Raw genomic sequence first — 20,631 nt, 5'->3', positions numbered from 1 at the left:
AAGCTCTAGTAGGAAACGCCGTCAGCTGACTGTTACACACATGCTGCTTTGGCATTAAGGATACTAGTGATTAAATAGGTTTAAAATGTGCGTTACTCTTCTGGAAACACTCCAGTCCTGAAGGAGACGGATAAAGGGATGAAGACTTTCCATGACTGAGTCATGACATGACAATTTGCTAGTCACACACTGCACTACTCTATCACAGACAAAGAGTAGTGGGAACATAATAGTATTCTGTCTTTACAATGGGTAACCAAACAACGAGCATAATATTGCTTTTATACAACAGGTCAATAAATATGTTACTTCCATTTGAGGGCTGTTGGTACATTGTTTGTTTTTGTTCTGTGAATGATTAAATGATTTACTCAAAGAAAGCTGAAGAAGTTCTTTCTTCAATGACTCACTCATAAAGACAGTTACATGTTTAGTTCCCGAATGATCCAGTGTTTTGAACAAATCGGTTGAATGAATGATCCGATCACTCACTCATAAAGTCACTTTCCGTCACCTACTGACAAAAACTAAAGTGCACACTGGAAATTCCTTACCACTAATGTTTAGACTAACAGCCGTTTCCATGCATTAACTAATCCCAGTGTACACATTTGTTACATAGAAGTGTATTTGTAGTATATGTAAATATTTGCATTGATTTGCTGAAAGTTTACCCACCCTCAGGCCATCCAAGATTTAGATGAGTTTGTTTCTTTATCACTTGCTCACCAATGTATCCTCTGTAGTGAATGGGTGCCGTCAGAAAAAAAATCCATAATAACTCACATAACTCCAATTCATTAAATGACATATTGTCAAGCAAAAGCCTGTGTTTATAATAAACAAATCCATCATTAAGACATTTATAACTTCAAACCATTGCTTCCAGCTAAAATCCTTTATCCACAATGCTGCTTTCTCCAGTGGAAGAGTCATCCTATCTGAATCAGGAGAGAAACAGGCATAGATCAAACACTGTTCATAAACAGTCCAAGACAGTTCTAAACAATTATGTTGGTAGTTTCTGATTTGAGAGAGCAACAGGGGATAGACTTTTTCACTGGATGTAGCATTATTATGGATTATTGGGTCACATTATGACCAGAAACAGCATTTTAAAGTAAAAGAGCACCAGAACTTTTCCCTTCACAAGACGTCAACTGATGGACTTTTTATCATTCTGACAGCGAAGGCATAGGATTCGTTGATAAGCAAGTGAAGGGATGCTAAATTTCTCCAAATCTTCAAAATATTCATCTTATGATATTAATGCATTAACTAATATCAACATATAGAATCTTCTTTTAATTGACTAATGCATATCATGTATGTATGCACAAGGCACAAAAGTTCTGTTGCATATACTTTCTCTAGTTTCCCAAATCACAGCATGGTTTTCAGCCAACTTGAACGCTGTCTCTTTCTGGTTGACTGGAGCCCTCCAATTTAATATCCATCAAAACCAGCAGCAAATCAAATTAAATCAGAAGCAAGCATCTCCATGAGCTAACTGCTTTACCCATCCTCCAAGACATGCCCTGGTTATATCTCCTACTTCATGTGGCACTGTGTGACACGTTTATTCATGCACAGTAACAAAATTTTTTTATCATGCTTGACTAATACATCATTATACATTATCTTGCTGTATTGTGAATAATCTTTTATATGTACCAGTCCACAAAAATCTCACAAAAGTCTTATTCATACATGTTATTAATGACTTTACTGTTCACGTGAGTCAGCTACATTTTGCTCGGCTCTGCCTATCATCATTCAAACAAAGCATACAAAACAACCAGGCAACAATGCTGACTACAGTTACAATGTCAAATATATTTCAGTGATAAAACTAACAGTGGAAATGCTTTCATCAGCAGTTTGATTTGGTATCAGCAAATCTTCTGTCATTTACTCATATAGTATATGTCACATTCAGTGACTTATCACTCTTTTAAAAAAAACAAAAGCCTTAACTCAAAACTCAAGCCTTAACAAATCTTATTTTCAATCAATTTCAGCGTTCCTCTAACAGTCTAAGAGCCGCTGTGCCAATCTCCCTAACTGCTGTCTGATTTAACACTAATTAACGATTGTGCCCTTGAGGCACATTGTGTTAGATAGAAGCCACTAAAGCAGAATGTTTTCAGCACTGGTCTGGGGTGTAAAAATATGATCTGGATTTTGACCAATCACTGCTAGAAACTGGCTGAATCAACAGTGGGAAAATGCATCTGCAAGGAATTTTTCATTTGAAACATTCTTCAAATCAGTCTTAAAAGCAACTCAGAGACACTTATTTAGACTGACCACACTAAGCCGAACAACAAGTTTCTAAAGCAATGTCTATCACTATATGAATCAACATGTTTCTCAGAGCTAATGAAGTAAACTGAGCAGGATCTGGCAGAGTGCAATCAGTCAAGAAAGTCTGGTGCTGCACAAGAAGCTTGCTAGTCTTAATGGGTATTCAGTGCATGATAGCAACAGAAACAGTGTACAGAAATGGCTTTCCTTAACAAGATGACTGTCATGACCTTAACTTTCTATGAAATAACCTGAGCAGAAATCCTCTGAAGCTCAGGTTAAGTGTTCTGACATTTCCTGCACTACTCTAAATGAGGTACAATTTAATAAAAGTTTCCAATCAGACAAACTTGAAAACTGAACAACCATGAAATAAAACATATTAACTTTTTTAAAAGGCGTATTAATTGTCTTTTAATGGAATGGATATAAATCCCTCAATCAATCAATATTCACAAGCACTTTAAATTTAGCATTTGCAATGTTCAGCAACAATACACATGACTGAAATCCACAAATAGCTAATTTATAAGCTCCTGGATGGAACATGGTAGGGAATACTAATTCAGAGGTAATAGTTGTAGGGTTGTTGAGTTCATTAACCCTACTGCACTATGTTGCCTCAGGACAACAAAGCAATTTTCTACACTGTGCAAGTACTTGGTAAAAGGGTGATTGATTTTTCACCCACCAAAAAAATTCAAATTTGTCAGTAAACTTCATTATTAAACATTTATGGCTTAATGTCTCACTCTCTAACAGTGTATACAGCTCACATGTGCATTGATGTCACATGCAACTATAGAAAACATTTAAGTAATCATGCATACATTTTCCTTTTGAAGTATCTATTTTTTAGTATTTATTAACAAACTAAATTAGGTTTAGTTAATAAGTTATTAGGAAACAACTATCAGATTCTATCATGCAGCAGTTAATGCAAGTCTACTGCACTAATGTTTATAGAATTGCAGCACTGTTCTTTAAAAAAATAAAAATAAAAATGAAAAACTTAGATTTTTAAGATTTCCTCAACACATACCATTGTGACTCCTTTAAACTCTAAAAATGTTTTTAGTAATATTTTATGCAAGAAATTCAAGTGAAACTTCATAATGTGCAATATAGTCTTAACTTGCGAGAAATCATTCCTACTGTATTTCCATTCAGCACATCAGTATCAACAGGTTGTTGAGGAGGACATTGTTGGAGAACCACGAGTCTTCTGATTGCTCTGAAAACTCTATTTTCCCGCCATAATCCATAACCATCAACACCAAACAATTCATTTGTCTAACTTGTGTCGTATATTTGAATGTTTCCCGAGCTCACTTGCGCGTTAATGGTGCGTCGCTGTCCTCGGTGCCGAAAACAAGAGCGCAGATCACAGGACTGCTGTGTGTTACACACATACACACACACACTCCGGTCACGACTACAGCTAACAGACCCACTAAATGACATGACTGCCGCACAAATGAGCTGTTTTTCCTACTTTTGCCGTGTGATGCTTTGGCGCAATGAAGTGCCAGACAAGCGGATCTCTTGTCACTTTCTGTATAAAATGATCGAAATGAGAGAACCTTAGAGAACCTTTTTCAAATTATGAAAAGGCCATATATTAAGAATAATATATGAAATAGCTAAAGGTAACTATTTGACTTTAAGCCGGAAGAATCAGGCGGTCTGTTCAAGTTCGCTCAGGTGGTCCAGTCCAGCGTTTATTCACTAGCGCCTCATGTATGTTCAAGATCAGAGTCTTGTTTCTATTTTGGAAGTTGACACATTTAGTTCAGGAAACTACGAAAAGCAGCGCTTCAGTAGTGACTGAATTCAGTCAGAACGGATAAACTTGAGCCTCAGCGGACTTATTTTTAGAAACACAATCTAGCATTTAAAGAAAAGGTTTGGGTGTAAATGAAAAACGCACAGAACGTAACATTTCTCTAGCTTAAGTAAAGCGCTATGTTCACTTGGGATGGAAATGACAAGGGTTTAAAGTGGGCTAAGCACATGTAGTAACTTTAGAGACGAGACCACACACACACAGACACTAAGTTCATTTAAACATGTCCAACCTTCTATTTCACTGTCCATCGAGAGTCGCCCTGCAAAGCAAACGGTCCCTTGTCTTTAGGAAAAGCAGATGTCATTCATCGGCATCCTGACCACAATGTCCCAAATGGCCGTGTCTCACACTCGCAGTTTGCTCCTATATTTACTAACACTGGGCAGAATAACTACCTTTTTATACTATGGGAATGTCCTAAAAGGTCTCATCAACAATAGAAGAAAGTGTAGAAGCGACGTGCAAGAGCAGAGAGAAATGTAAAGCCCGCTCACTTACTCCCGTACTCTCCCCCCGCCCCTCTTTACTCCAGCACTACAGCCGGTGTTGCCAAGTCCTCTTATGATAAGCCACTTCAGCCTTGTTATTTCCTAAGTTTTTACAATACGAGCACTGTTTATTTGTGGTTTTTTGGGTTATTTTCAGGAATCATTTGCGTGTTTTGGAACAAATCCGTTTGATAAAATAACATATGAAGAGTTCCTTTGCAAAAACAGATAACTCCGTTTTTAAAAATATTAAAAAATCATGTTTTTTAATCGTGGGTTCAAATTAATTTCAATCAAACTGCAGCTGGGTTATTTTGATTAAGTAAACATAACTAAATACAGCTAACTAACAATAAAAGCATAATAAAAACATAATTTCTGAACACTTAAAAACCGGAGTTATCTGTTTTTGCAAATAAACTTTTTAAAAAACATTTTTTTTTAGATAACAGCAATAAATCCCGCTTAATCTAAGTTTTATCTAACTTATATGTTTAGGTTTTTAGGTTTTAAAAACATCTATCTCTCTGAGATAGTTATGAAAAACTATCAACAGGAACAAAAAAGGAACCTCTTATTGAGTTCTAAGCGCATCCGCTTAATTTTATTGAGAGATTTGGCAACATTGATTACTGCTACCCTCCCTCACCCCCCTTGCGCGCGCGTGCGTGAATCTCAGCGCGAGGAGACGCTGCGCACGTGCCGCAGGTAAACAGACGCCCTAGTTTTTCCACGATCCATGAAGACAAAGCAAAAAAAAAAAAAAAAAAAAAAAACGTAGAAATTATTAATGGGCAAGACAGCATGTCACACTGTCTTTCCATTAACAATTACTACTCCACTTTTTCTTCAGTTTTTTTTTTTAAAAAAACAGGTTAGTAAATTTCCCCATAAACATTTAACGTCTTTTTCTGCGTTACAAAAAAGGAACCTGGGAATCAGTCAGCCAGACAAATAATACAGATCATATGTGAACGACCGTTTATATTTTATATCTTATAAATTACAGTCATAGTAATAAACCGATGTTAAAATGCTGGTTCATCTCCGTAATGTGCAAAGAACGGCATCGATTGACCACTGAATATCCAGACAGTGATTCGGACGCACACTTTTTAATCAGTGGACAATACGAACTGGCATAAAGACAATACATTGGTCATGGTTACAGTGCACGACGACTCCAGCCTGTGGCTTCGTACCTGCAATGCTGCAGAGAGAAGCAAAGCCCCGCCCCCATTCTGCATTATGACAAATCAAGGCAGGCAGCTGTGTGCCATTAGAGCATCAGAGCACACAGCTGAAAGGAAACGATAAATGTAGTGTCAAACAGCAGACGCTGGGGTTTGTCTCGAAATCGTTTTATTTGACAGTAGTGCTCGCTCGATATAGAAACCAGGCTGTGGTTTAATGACCAGGAGTGAGAATCAGTGCAGAAGCAAGCGTATAATAACCCCCAAAATCCAGTTATTGGATTGAGTTATGATTATAGTTATGGCCCTATCTAAAGCTTACTTGTTATTGGTTTTTCTAATAGCATAGTCTTCCTGTATATACTAAGCCTATTGATATTCTGACCTGTTAAGTAAGTGCAAATACATTTCCGAATATCACACTCAGTCAAACCACCCATTATTTCATGAGTCAGAGTCGGGAATAACTTACAAAGTGGCTTTGTGATTTCCTTGAATACTTCAACACCCTCATTTCCAGGCAGCACTGTGTTTCATGCCATGGTTAAAGTCAAACCAACTGATGACTCACTCCAATTTAGTTAAGCTTTTTCTTATCCACTAATCCACTAAACCTACCTCTTGCTACTTAAGTTAATAAAACACTGAGCTAAATGAAAACACATTAAGAAACAGTTCTTGAGAACTCCATAAGACAATTTAGCCATTACAGTAGTTAAAGTGTGCATACAAACAAATTCAATGTATTTTGCACTATATATGCACTATAAAATAAGCCATGACAGTGTTTTTTTTTTATTGTCAACAATCAATATTTGTCATTTTATTCTTTTTTAAGCTAGATTTAAGACAAAAAAATGAGTCGAAATGACTTGTACAGCCAATTTGAATATACTTATATGTGTGTGTTTGTCTAGTCTAGAGAATCACAAGTGCATAATTGGCTGGTCTGTGAGATGTGAATGAACTGGTGTTGTGCTGAATGGAGACTGGGTTCTCTGGGTTCTCCCTTTCTCTGCCTTCAGGGCTGTCTGCATTGCAGCTGTCCCTTTCCACAGGCTCCTCCACCATGCCCTACTTTACCCTGTCAATGCACACTGCAGTAACAACACTCACCCCCCCGCCCCCACCTCCACAGACAAACAGCACCACACACAGGCACTGGCACTCTCTTCTTTACTCAGACTCATAGGAGACAAAGCACTTAGCCTGTCCTTATAACACAGGCACACACCTCACAGATTAAATACCTGCAGAAATCAGGCGTTTAATAGATATGTACAGTGGTATAGTAAGTGCATGAATTACTGTAATGCGTGATTATTTCTACTGGTTTGGCTTAGCCTTCTGCTCTCCGAACATCAGGCTTGTCAAACACATGCTGTATCTGAGCGCTGGCTGCCACTCCTTGCTGCCCAAACCATTCATCGGGATTGTTTGTCTTGGCTAAACCTCCTATCACCTGATCGAAGCAAGCAGATTAGAGCTTCGGACGTCAAATTGGCAGGCGTGTCGCTTTGCCCATATGCTCCAATATTTTCAGAAGCTCTTTGACGCCACAGCCTCAGTTTGAGGCTGCCTGGGTTGCGTGGAAAAGCGTGTGTGTGGGATTGTATTTGGTTTGCCAGGCTTTAAAGAGGGCAAATCCCCTACAGCGATGGTATGATTAGACTTAAACCCTTGCATTTAAGTTAACACTAACAGACTGGGACAGCTAAAGGACTTTGTAAAGTTCACCGATGTGTGCGCAAAGCAATTTGAAACAGTGTTTAAATAGAGGATTTGAGTTACATGTCTTTCTGTTTTGCCCATCTTCTCACAGGCAGCTTCCAAAATGATTACATATTAAACTTTAGATTGAATTTGCTACTATTTGCTATCAGGCACTGTATCATGAACCCATAATAAACAATACTTTTAAAGCATTTATTAATCTAGCATATACAGTACCAATACATTTGAACACTTCACGTTAACATGAAAGTATTATGGGTAACACTGTAAAATAAGGTTCCATTATTTAATGTATTAATTAACATGAACAAATAATAAACAACACATTTCTTACAGTATTTATTAATCTTTGTTAATGTTAGCTAACGAAAATACAGTCGTTCATTGTTAGTTCATGTTAATTCACAGTGCATTAACACTAAAACACAAAAAACAACTTTTCATTTTAATAATGTATTAGTAAATGTTGAAATTAAACTAAGATTAATAAATGCTGTAGATTTATTGCTCATTCTTAGAAAGTAGTTAACTAATGTTAACTAATGAACCTTACTGTAAAGTGTTACTGTATTATGAATGAACATGAATTTATGTTTTACTATTATTATATTTAGTATTTCTATTTAGCTTTATTTTTTTACATCAGTTTTAGTTTTAATAATTTTAGTAATTCAATTTACAGCTCTGGTCAAAGTTCCTTAGGAACATAGGCAAAATGTTAATAATGTTAAGGGATGATGAAATTTGCATCTTGTTTTTTTTTATATAACACTGTCCTGAATAAGCTATTTTACATAATAGATATTTACATACCCCCCACAAGACACAATAATAACAAAATTTATAAAAAAAAATGATCCTGTTCAAAAGTTTTCATACCCTTAATACTGTGTGTCGTTACATGATCCATCTTATTTTGTTAAAATTCTAAACATTTCTTATATTGCACAAACTTATAAGCAGGACTGTGTTTTATTTCACTTATGTTTTATTTATTATTTATACTGAACTTAAGATTCATTTTAAATAATGATTTTTAATAGTTTTAGTTTATAGCAGCACTGAGAAAAAAATAAACAATTAACAATAGTAATTTTTAAAATAAATAAACAAGTTCACGATACCTAGTTCAGTGACTAATTTAACAATTTTTAACAACCTTATTGCAAGGTTAGTGTTGATAAATTAGTGTAGAATAAAATTATGCATTTTTGTGCAAAAAAACACCCCAATGCATCCTTATAAATAAAGAGATACAAAATCAAGCCAGATGTGAAGGAGCAATCAGTTTGTCTTATGTCACGAAAAGCTCATCAAAGTCATCAGTGTACTATTTCCAGAGTGCCCTTCCCCTTGACCCTAAAGTATTAACCACTTATATAAATTACTGCCTCCTTTGTGCTTGCCATGCCTCAGTTAGATTAAAGCACAAAGGGCAAAAAAGCATCAAAAGCTCTTCCTGTTGTTCTGAAAGCCCTTAAACAGAACATCGACCTGATTACAGGGTGGTCTGCACTCCCTTTAGCTTTGAATAACACACTTTACCTTTGCTTGTTGACCTCAAATACATTTTCAGCACTGGTGATGATGGCTCAGATTTCAACAGAACACTGCTTTCTTTGCTAAACATGCCCTCTATCCCCATCTAGAGGTCAACTGTAAGGCAAGCCTTAGCATTGGACATTTTAAACTGCAACTTGGCCTTCCTCAATCCAGATTTGTTATTAAAACACTCACTATCTCTCTGTCGTCATGACATACTCTTTATCTCGATCAGATATGCTTTTAATTTGTTAATACTGAATGTGGGATAATTAGAAAAGCCTTGGGCCAAGGTACCATTATATAATCACCTACTTCAAGTAGCTCAATAATCAGAGGTCACATGATAAGTTCCAGATTTAGTAAAGTGATATTTTTTTCTCTCACAAATGCAGGAAAAGACAGAGAGGAAGACCTACCATCAAGTGACAGCCAGTCGTGCTGGGACGAAGGTAGGGAGGGCAGCGCACGGGCTTTATACTCAAACACAACCGAGTTAGAGATGATTTGATTACTGACAGCCACCTGCAGAGTCACCAAGCCTGTGTCATGGGCTGCAGACACACACACAACCCCATAATTAGAGAGATCAGAGGAAATCACACTGACACTTATGATAGTTCATGCACTTCTCCACCTTATGAAGAGTGACATCTGAGTGAGAGCTTACATAAATTCTTTGCAATCCAGGAAAAGGTTTACTTTTTTAATGTTTATTTTGAGTATTAAACACATTTCTTTTTATAATCACATTAAAATGAATATGTACTTCTTGAAAGGGATATATTAAAGCGTCAGTCACTTCTGTATGTATAAATGTGAAATTACCGGGGCAGTAGCAACGTAAAACTCCGGGCTGGATGAGGGAGGCAGGGACAGAGATCTGATCAAACAGGCAGGTGTAGGTGCTGCTGTCTTCTTGCCATGGGCCTGTGATTAAGACCTTCACACCACCCTGAAATATGGAGGAAAAGTCCTCACATATGTATGCCCCCAAAATTTCCATCATGCTTATCACATCATAATTCTTAAAATATTTTGATTTAAAGGTAGCATTTGAAAGGAGAATAAAACATCCTATGATGCCATCTTGTGGGAGACAGCAAGACTTCAACATAAATGTTAAGAAATGTAATTTAAATGTGTTTCCAAGGGTATTCTGCCATCTTGTGGTCTAATAATACAACAGCACTGGAGGTGTTTGGATATCAAACATGGGATACATAAATAAGATATTTTAAAATAATTTTAAATAAATAAAAATGTATGAAATAATAATAATAACAACAACAACATCATCACACATGGATTACTAAAGACATTTAACAATTATTTAAAAAAAACAACAGTATATTATTATTAAGTTAATTATACAGGGGTTACTAAAGACATTTAAAAATGATTTTAAATAGAACGTTTTATGATAATAATAATAATAGTAATAAAAATAATAATTTATTTTCATCAGTTATTAATACATAAGTTATTTACATCACACATGGGTTACTAAAACATTTAAAAATGATTTAAAATAATAAAAAAGTAATAATAATTATAATACTATAATAATAATTATTATTATTAACATTATTAAAGGTTAATAAAGACCTTTAAAAACTTAATATTAATAGTTTTAATTATTCTATTCTAATTATTATTATTAAGTTAATCATACATGGGTTACTAAAGACATTTAAAGATTTTAAATAATAAAAATACTACTACTACTTCTACTTATTATTATTATTAATTATTATTATTAATAAAAAGTTATTGACATCACACATGGGTTACTAAAACATTAAAAATATTTTAAAATAATAAAAAATGTAATAATAATTATAATACAACAATAATTATTATTAACATTATTAAAGGATAAGACCTTTAAAATCTTAATACTAATTAATACTAATTATTATTATTATTATTAGTATTATTAAGTTCACACACCACACATGGGTTACTAAAGACATTTAAAAATGATTTTAAATAATTAAAAATGGTATCAATAACAGCAGCAACAACAACAACAACAACAATAATAATAAATAATAATAATAACTAACATTTAATAATATCACACATTGTTTAAGGTTAATAAAGACATTTAAAAACTATTTTAAAAATATTATTATTATTATTATTATTATTATTATTATTATCATCATCATCATTTGGTTAACATCATACATGGGTTACTAAAATATTTGAAAATGATTTTAAATAATAAAAAAGTAATAATAATAACAACAACAATAATAATAATAACAACAATTATGATGATTGATGATGATTATTATTAACATTGAATAATGTCACTCATTATTAAAGGTTGCTAAATACATTTAAAAGCTATTTTAATAATAATATTAATATTTAATTATTAATAATTATTAATAATAATTATTATTATTAAGTTAATAACATCACACGTGGGTTACTAAAGATATTAAAAATTATTTTAAAAAATATTATTATTATTAATAATAATAATAACAATAAAAGTTATTAACATAACACATGGGTGACTAAAACATTTAAAAATGATTTTAAATAATAACAAATGTAATATTATTATTATTATTGGTGGTAGTAGTGGTAGTATTTAATCATCTTTTTGTACATAATTGTAATGGAGGAAAAACTTGTACGGCATGTACAATGTACAGCATTTCATTCAGACGGACATACCTCTGGGTAGGACCACTCTGGAGAGTAGTCTGTGACCATGAAAAGTCGCCCAGTTGCCTGCAACATTCCCAGAGTGCCCTGGGCCACTGCTGCTGACACTACTTCAGCAACATGCATGTAGGCCAGTGACCCTGTCTCTCCTGACCCTCCACCAGCGCCGGCACCTCCGCCTAAAGACTGGGGGCTGCAGCACGACTGGAGGCAAAGCTCTGAGGGGCTGTATCCTGCTCCCCTGTTGGTTGCATCCTCTTGACCTTGCTGTTGGTTCCCACCCGAGTTGCCTGTTCCTTCTGACCCAGGCGGGGCCACTAACTGGTGGGTGTATAATGTCCCTGCAGCCCCAACTGCTGTGGCTCCGCTGTCCACTGAGATGAAGTCATTGATGAGGTCAGAAAACTGGTTACCAAAAGAGATGTCAAAATGATCCAAGCTGATTTCCATGCCCGTGCCTCCTCCGCCATTAGCTCCGGGCCCACTAAGCCCGTGGTGAGTGTTGTAGAGCCCCTGAACCAAATTAGCTCCCTGAAGCAGTGGCTGGAGTTGCTGTTGCGAGCTGTTGTTGGGCCCACTCGTGGTGTTTCCATTCCTCAAAGCCACCGCTTCAGCTCCCGCTCCGTTCTCAGAGCCCTGCTGCATGAAGTGATCCGCTCCTCCACTCTCTCCGCTTCCTCCTCCGCAAGCTTGTAGATGATCCCCAGACTTTAGTAAACCATCTGTCCCATTTTCAGTGGCCCCAGCCTGTCCGGACCCAACATTGCGGTTCTGATCCATGCCGACCACTTCCTCGTGCTCTGGACCAAGGCCTGGGAAACCTCCTTGGTACTGAAGGAGCTGCAGTGAGCCAGCCTGTCCTTGTCCCTCGGTGGGCGAGCCTCCATTGCAGTTGGGCCTGTGCTGGGCCTGGTGGGTGTGATGGTGGTGGAGGTGGCCATTACTGCCAGGCGATTCTGTTTTTACAACCTGCAGACCCATGTAGGCCCCGTCAGGGGTGTTATGTTCCAGCAGGTGGCCCTTCTGGCTGGAGCTCTGCCGGCCTTGCTGATTCTGGGCTGACTGTGGTGCTTCTTGAAGAAAAAAGCTTGGAGATCGGTTCTGGTGAGCTAGGTTGTTCATTGCCTGGTTATAACTTACAGCAGTGGCACCACCGGAGTAGTCCTGCTTCGCATCAATGGCACTGAAATCCATCTGCTCCAGGGTGGTGCTCGGACTTAGGCCTCCTCCAGAGGGAAGCAGAGAGGAAGCAGGGGTCAAGGTGAGTGAGTTTTGTGCGCCAGAGCCACTGGAAACGCTACAGCTTACAACTGGTCCCACTTGGTAGCTTCCTTCTTTGGCCAGCTGTTGCTCGAAGGAGGTGTCCTCTGTCTTGATGTTCTTCACCAGCGCAGAGCTGAAGACGTAGTTTGAATCAGATATAGTTGGCGAGCGTTGCAAACCGTTGGTGCTAGCTGTTGAGGAGGACGAGGCACTAGATGTGCCGTTCTCCTGCTTTAATCCACTTCCCCCGTATGTTTGGCCCTGCTTCGGGTTGTTCAGGAAGCAGTCGGGGTCAAAGTTCATAGTAGTTTCTGGGATTTTAATACTGCTGGAGTCTAAGCTGCTGGAGAGGACAAGCTCCTCAGAGACGCCGGAGGCAGAGAGCATGGACAGCCCGTCTGCTCCGGGACCACCTGTATCGGCACTCCCACTTCCTGGAAAGGCAAACTTGTGGCTGTCAGAGGTGACTGCTAAGACCAGGCTGTGAGAGGTGGCATCGGGTCCCATAATATGGGTGTTGGGGCCTCCAGTGGGGGACATGCTGTAGACAGGATCCCCAGTCACCTCAGACATAAAAACACTCTGTGATAGGCTGCTCATAACAGAGGCGACATGGCCCATGCCGGTGACCGCTGGGCTGTCGGCCATATCGGGGTCAGAATTCAGCCCGCTGCTGATGGACACAGGAGAATTCTGAGTCGTGTCTGGCACTTCCACCTGATTGGTAGAGGATACTTCAGTGCTGTTCTGGTGCAGCAGCACAGGTTTGTGGACCTTGCCGTTGCGTTTTTTCACGTACGCTGCCTCCTCCTGTTCCTCCGCTGTTTTTGCTGCTGTGGCTGTGTTCTGTCTTACCCTCAGACACATCATTATTCTGGAGCTCAGAGTGGGTGCTGCTGTAACCACCTGAACGAGGGTCCACTTTGGGAGAGATAATGCGGTGTTTGGCGCTGTTACACTTATGATGCACACTGCTCCCAGCACCTGCAGAGAAAGAACAAAACAGTTTTTGTTCATTAACCATACTGTTTTATTTCAATAATTAATATCTCTAATTCCTTCCTGGCATTATCCCCTTTAATATTTTTTATTATCATCATTATTATTATTGTATACACAGAGTAAATGTGGATTTTGTATAATAATAATCATTATTATTATTTATACTATTAATTATTCATACTATTTCATTCAGAATAATTAATATTCCTATTTAATGACATTCTGCATTTTAAAATTAACATTATTCCATTATTATTAGTATTATCAGTATATACATTCTTATTCAGGACAGTATCTAAATGCCCTTTTCCCTATTATTTATTCCATTGAACAATACAAAACACATTATAACAACAACACTACTGTTTTCTATATGACACCACTATAAAGTCTGTTTGCTTTGCACATCAGAAGAAGAGCATTTCAAAGAATGCACCACATAATGTCTTTGAAATGGAATAAAAAGCTTTGATGCTTTGAATGAACACTGAGATTAATTTAAGTCTTTATAGAGACCATCAATCATCAATATTAATCGTTTCATGAGAAGCCAACACATAGCTTTCCTCTTTTGTTAATAAATGGCTGATATGTCGCATTAGTCATTTTACTGCATACTTGGCAATTGAATTTTATATGAACATACAACAAGTGGTAATCCATCTACCCCACAATCATTTGTTTTAAACACGCAATTCAATTTGCTGCAGAGTAACGGCACCCTATAGGAGCAACACCATGGGATTGTAAAGTGCTGTGCTGGATATTTGTGATGAAGTATAAGGTGAAAATTCATTTATTGTATACTTGGGTAAAAAAAAGATTGACTACACAGACAGACAGGAACTTTACGCCCCCCAGTGGTGTCACTGCAACAGACAGCTCAATAAATCGGCACATCTATGAAGTGTTCAGCCTGGATGCTACTCTAATTAGGCATTCAGCCTGCTCTACACTCACCTCATCTTTTACAGTTCTTGCAGACACATTTAAAACACTACCTGCTCTACCTTTTTGACGTCCTCACTCCCACACCCCAGCCCTCCTGTCTGTCCCTTACCCAGAGTGCCAGTGCAGAGGCAGTTGTGAGTCCGGGGAGGAGGCTTGGTCTGGTGGCTGTCCAGTATCTGCTGCACCAGCTGCTCCACAGAGAAGCCAGAGCTGCTGTTCCCATTGCTGCAAGTCCACTTGATGCCATGAACTGCCGAGGGAGAGAGGAGACACAGTCGTCAGCCCACCAGCCGAGCCTTCCAGCCCTCCCCCACCCCGCCTGTGCACTACATCCCTGACCTTACCTCAGAGCCAGAATCCATATCAAAACCACTTTGTCCAGAATAAATGTACTACGAGAAAAAGAGTCATTCTTATTGGTCTACTTTCTGAGCTCAGAAACACAGAAAGTTCAAGAACAGATTTGGGCTGGTTAAGGGTGAATTTTCAGCTGAAATGGGAGGAAAAAAAGAAGAGCAAAAGTCTTCCTCGTCTCACTTCAGCTGAAGTAAAAGCCCCAGCCCTTTGACAAGGTGCTTTTTGCTGTTTACGCCCTCTGCTGCCATCACCGTTTCCGAGCTCAGCCTCTCTCCTTTGAGAAAAAGAACAATAACAACAACCGGAACGGTAAAATGGCAAAAGGAAAAAGAAATGGAACAAAGGAAATGTGGTGATCTCTGGAGAGGAACGGTATTTAGAATATCAAACAGCATCGAGATACCTTAATACGGCTTGTGCACGCTTTGCTACTTCAGTGAGTGTAACAAGCTGAGGTGAGATTGCATGTGAAAGCGAGGGGAGGAAACAGGAGAAAGAGACACAGAGACAAAAATAGATAAAAGAGACAAAAGCGTTTGGCTTGAACTTGCAAACAGTGCTGCGTCACCAGCCGGAGCAGGCACAACAGTTGTCACATACACAGCAGGTTTCTCTGCTCTGCTGAGCTCTGCCATTCCGCGCTTGGCCAGAGAATCGCAGCGGCGTTCCATAAGCCATTACACCAGCATGACCATGCTCGAACAGACAAATCAATCTCACAGCGTGAGCCTGAACCAGAGTCGTAGCACAAGGCAGGTCATGTAATGAAAGGGCAAGCTGGTTTGGTGGATACGCCGTGACATCGGCGGGAGGCGTTGGCTGCGAGGATCTGAAGAAGAATCCTCTGATTTAGACTCGCAGGGATTCTCCCACACTTCTGTCCGCACTGGCCTGCCGTTACTAATGCAGTTCTTCAAACTATTGGTCCTTTGCTCAAACAGCCCATCTGGCAATGTCTGCTCCACCACACATAGACGCAGAATCAGAGTCTCTATGAATGTTGTTAGGGAATGAAATTCATATTTCCTTAGCGCAGCAGTGCCTAAACTGGGGTACACGCATCCCCAGAGGGAGCGCAGAGTGTCCTCCGGGGTGCGCAAGAAAATATTTGAGTAGTTGACATGGAATTTCATGTCATTTCAGCTGTGTCCCTGTTATTCATCTAAACGTATTAAAAATAAATAAATAAATAAAAATTTTAATTGTTAAAGGAAATTGTTAGTAGTAAGTATTTATATAAACTATTAGTATAAATTTTAATATAAAAAATATAAAATTACAAAATAATTTTTAATTTTTAGAATTCTAATAGTCTAACTAAAATAGATGAATGCCCCACACTGCTATAGCTTGCAAATCACATTTTACTGCAGTCAAATGTATACAAAAATATACAGAAAAACAATAAAATTGATTTATCTCACCACAGAACCGTTAATAAGTAATTACATTTAGTAAAATATCACTATAGTTAAAAATATAATATATATATAATTCACATAATGAAGGTTCACTGAAGTGCTTTGAAATGCACCATTATTCTACGTGTTGACATAATTTCAAATGAAACAGGAAGACAAGGTGGGACATATCCAGCAGCCCCACCCCTTTTTTTAAATAGCCCATAGCGTTTCATTTATATACCAGAGCTGTCGAGCTTGTTAAAGCCGCATTTGACAGCAGTGTTGCCAAGTCTGCGGGAACTGGGCTATTTAAACACTGTTGTAGCCAGTTGTTTTTCATGTTTAAAACGTGATATTTATCCCCTGGAATGCAAATTTTACCAGGGGAACCTTGCAGAAAAATGTGTATTTTACCCCTCCAAACACGATTTTTAGGGGATTTTTTTGGGCTAGTTTTGAGTAGCAATTGGAACAGCCACAATCTAATCCACTATTAAATATAGCATTCTGTGTAAAATTCAAATGGGTCTGATACATTTTGCGGTCTGCGCCGACTCGCACTATCATGTCTCTGGACAGGAGCAGACTGCGTGTGTGCTGTGGCGTTTTGCGTTAGGCGACACAACGACACAACAAAAAACCAGACTTCATTTGCCCCAATGAAAAGCATATTTACACTGTCTGAATCATTCGCTATCCTCTATATAGCGTACAGAATTTTAATAGTGTATTTATAGTGTAGGGGGGGGGCAGGGCGCTTTATATTCTAGAGAGAGTTTGATTGGACAGAAAGGTTGATGAGAAGCTGAAGTGCAGGGTGATGTCATCAAAATCGTTGATGACATCGCCATATTGGCGGAGATAAGAGACTTTTGAATGCTTATATCTTATAAGCTTATATCTTCTAAATGCAAATTTTGTCATTGTTTTGGAACACACTAGCTAATAGATAATCTTAAGGCTATTATATTCATACTAAAAGAAAAAAAATCAATTTTGATTTCATGGTGACTTTAAATATCTACAAAAAAGACTTCTTTTGTACATTAAATTTTTTAACAGTATTCATTTAATAGTACATTTATTCTTCATTATATTTAGAATTACAATTACATTTGTATATATTATCAATTGTAGGACTCAGGAAGACTTTGAAACTCCTGGATTAAATGCTGCTGACAAATCAAATCAAAACATTCTCTCCGCCAGCCACATCCATATCCATAAGCTCAAAGCACCTCATAACCACACCCATCAACTTGTATCTTTAATCGCAGCCTATCTCCAGGAAACATAAATCACGTCAGATATCTCGCACCCTCTGTGTGTGCGTGCATATTTAGGACCGCTGTCTGATCATCTGCTCATGCAGCAGTGAGGGGGCTTCAGGCATGGCTGGTCCCCGGTCTCTTAAATTACATCAGCGGAGAGGAATGAATCAGGCGGGCGCGTTCTTCTCTCCAGCTGTAGTGTGACTAAGCAACCGTTGCCTTTGATGACCTGCCATCTGACCTCTGCTGCACACGTCTACTTCAACATGAAACCACATTTGAAATCTGTTTTACTAGGGTAAGATAATGTACTAATAAGACAACAAAAACAACTCTAGAGCCTTAATCTTATCCGTCAGTTATTCATTTAGATTGTAAAAAGCATTCTCTAAATAAAAGAACTAAAGAGTTCTTAGTAAAAAAAAACCTAATTATTTACCTTTAAGTGCAATATTGAGATATTCTCAGATACTAAAAAGAACAGTTAAGGTTTTATTAAATGTTTCTTGCAATAAGGTAGACTTCTAGATAAAGAGAGCCTAAACCTTTGATGATGAATTAAAATACATCTCAGTAGCTTTGTAAAAATCTTCAAAATCATTCTGCATAACAGAGCTTGAAGGCAAAAATAACTAATCTATATTTCACACTACAATGATGAAATGCTCATTTCGTGCAAAGCAGGTGATGATGCAACCTCAACACTGGTGCATATCAATGACATCTGATGCAAATGCATTAAAAATGTTTAAAGCGGAGAGAAAGAAACTTCTCCGCAACCTATCAACAGTTACAGAAGTCTTTCTCTGAGGACTGTCAGTCGAGGAATGCACGCATTCACTCCCAACTGCACACCTCGTCCTGTTAATGAATGCAAGCTGTCTGTGTATGATACGGGTCACTCGAGGGAACACACTGGGTTTGTAGAGCTGATGTATAATGCATCCATGAATTATGCATGGCTAATACAGTCTACAATGAATCTCTGACTATCAACAGGCTGCAAGTCTGCAGCGGCACCACTAGGTGGTACTGTTGCTCTTCAGATGACCTCGCATCACGGATGGTTGTTTGAAGATTATGAGGGTGAATCTTGTGGCCCTATTAGACTAGTCTCAATGCACCGGGCCCGACCAGTGGAAGACGTCTCGCACCTTTGCCGCCGTCCACACCATTTGCAACGTTAATGACCTGCACACATTATGGCAAATGGTTTCGATGTAGATCAGGCATGGAGTGTAATGAACACATTAGTTTACTGCACGTGTCTTAAAGTCAATGTGAAAGGGAGCTCTTAAGTGATTGCCACGAGAACTCTTAAGGGGATCGTAACACGCGGCAACAATTACAATGTCAGCTGAGCTCGTCTGTATTCTCCTCGCCAACATCCTGTGTCTAAAAGTGCTGACGCGAGGGATCTGACTTCATATATTCATTACCTTGACAGCCCTGTCCTAGTTCAAATGATCAATGCCACGCATCACATAAAGAGACGTGTCCTCATAAGACTCTGGGTAAACATGATTATATGCACGCCGTCGCCTCCTTTTTTTTAACATCCTCATTAGACAGGCTTCCTCTGGTCAATTGTGTGACCTAGACCTGTCGTAGATAAAAACATAAACACAGTGTAAGCATAAAGCACGGTGCTGGACGTGTGAAGGGATTTCTGGCGAGTCAGACACTCTTCCGCCTACTCACTGGCATCAATCAATACATCACTGCTCTCCTCCACTGACTGACTGGAAACCAACGTGCTTTATCACTCTGGACAGTGAGACGCAGACAAAAGGCTCCACTGACCCTGGGACACCCAGGCGCCTTGGAGGGGGCACGCACAGGCAGTGAGGTAATAATCATGTCAAGGCTTCCACATGGAGACTACTGCTATGAGCAAGGGCACAAGCTGCAGCAGCTAAGACAGTCCTAGAGTAGGCTGAGCTGGGAGAGACTAACTTCTCATGAAACACTGCATAACTAAAACAGCACAGGGCTTGCATAAATAATACGGAAATTACAGAAGACTATGTGAAGCATCATTGTCTAAACATCTAAAGGCTAGTTCACACTGCCCTAACCAGCACCAAGAGCTGCTTAGTTTTATTGAATCAGTAATGCAATCCTGCTGTGTTTTTTTATTTAGTGATAGTTGTTCATGAGTCCCTTGTTTGTCCTGAGCAGTTAAACTGCCTGCTGTGTTTCAGGAAAATCCTTCAGGTCCCACAAATTCTTTGGTTCTCATGCAGCTATTACAGAAGGTTCAAATGCTCACTGATGCTCCAGAAGGAAACAGGATGCATTAAGAGCCAGGGGGTGAAAACTTCTTGAATTTGAAGATCAGGGTAAATTTAACTTATTTGTTTTCTGGGAAACATGTAAGTATCTTCTGTAGCCTCTGAAGGGCAGCACCAAATGAAAAAATATGATATTTAGGCAAAATAAAAAAAAATGCACACATACATGTTCAAAAGTTTTCACCCCCCCGCTCTTAATGTATGGTTTTTCCTTCTGAAGCATCAGTGAGCGTTTGAACCTTCTGTAATAGTTGCATATGAGTCCCTCAGTTGTCCTCAGTGTGGAAAGATG

At 38.4% G+C, this 20,631-nt stretch overlaps 1 protein-coding gene across 1 annotated transcript in view; it reads right to left on the bottom strand.

Moving 5' to 3' along the window:
• camta1a (calmodulin binding transcription activator 1a) overlaps window positions 1-20,631 on the bottom strand; it is a 409,862-nt gene that overhangs the window by 27,391 nt on the left and 361,840 nt on the right. Inside the window, 5 exon segments of the mRNA XM_051096020.1 lie at window positions 9,533-9,667; window positions 9,942-10,068; window positions 11,808-13,850; window positions 13,852-14,045; window positions 15,124-15,264. Of these exon segments, the coding sequence (XP_050951977.1) occupies window positions 9,533-9,667; window positions 9,942-10,068; window positions 11,808-13,850; window positions 13,852-14,045; window positions 15,124-15,264 (2,640 nt within the window).

This window comes from Labeo rohita, chromosome 23 (genome assembly GCF_022985175.1).
Source record: "Labeo rohita strain BAU-BD-2019 chromosome 23, IGBB_LRoh.1.0, whole genome shotgun sequence".
NCBI classification, from domain to species: domain Eukaryota; kingdom Metazoa; phylum Chordata; class Actinopteri; order Cypriniformes; family Cyprinidae; genus Labeo; species Labeo rohita.
The sequence above is the reverse complement of the archived record's forward strand: the minus strand, read 5'-3'. Positions and strand labels throughout refer to the sequence as shown.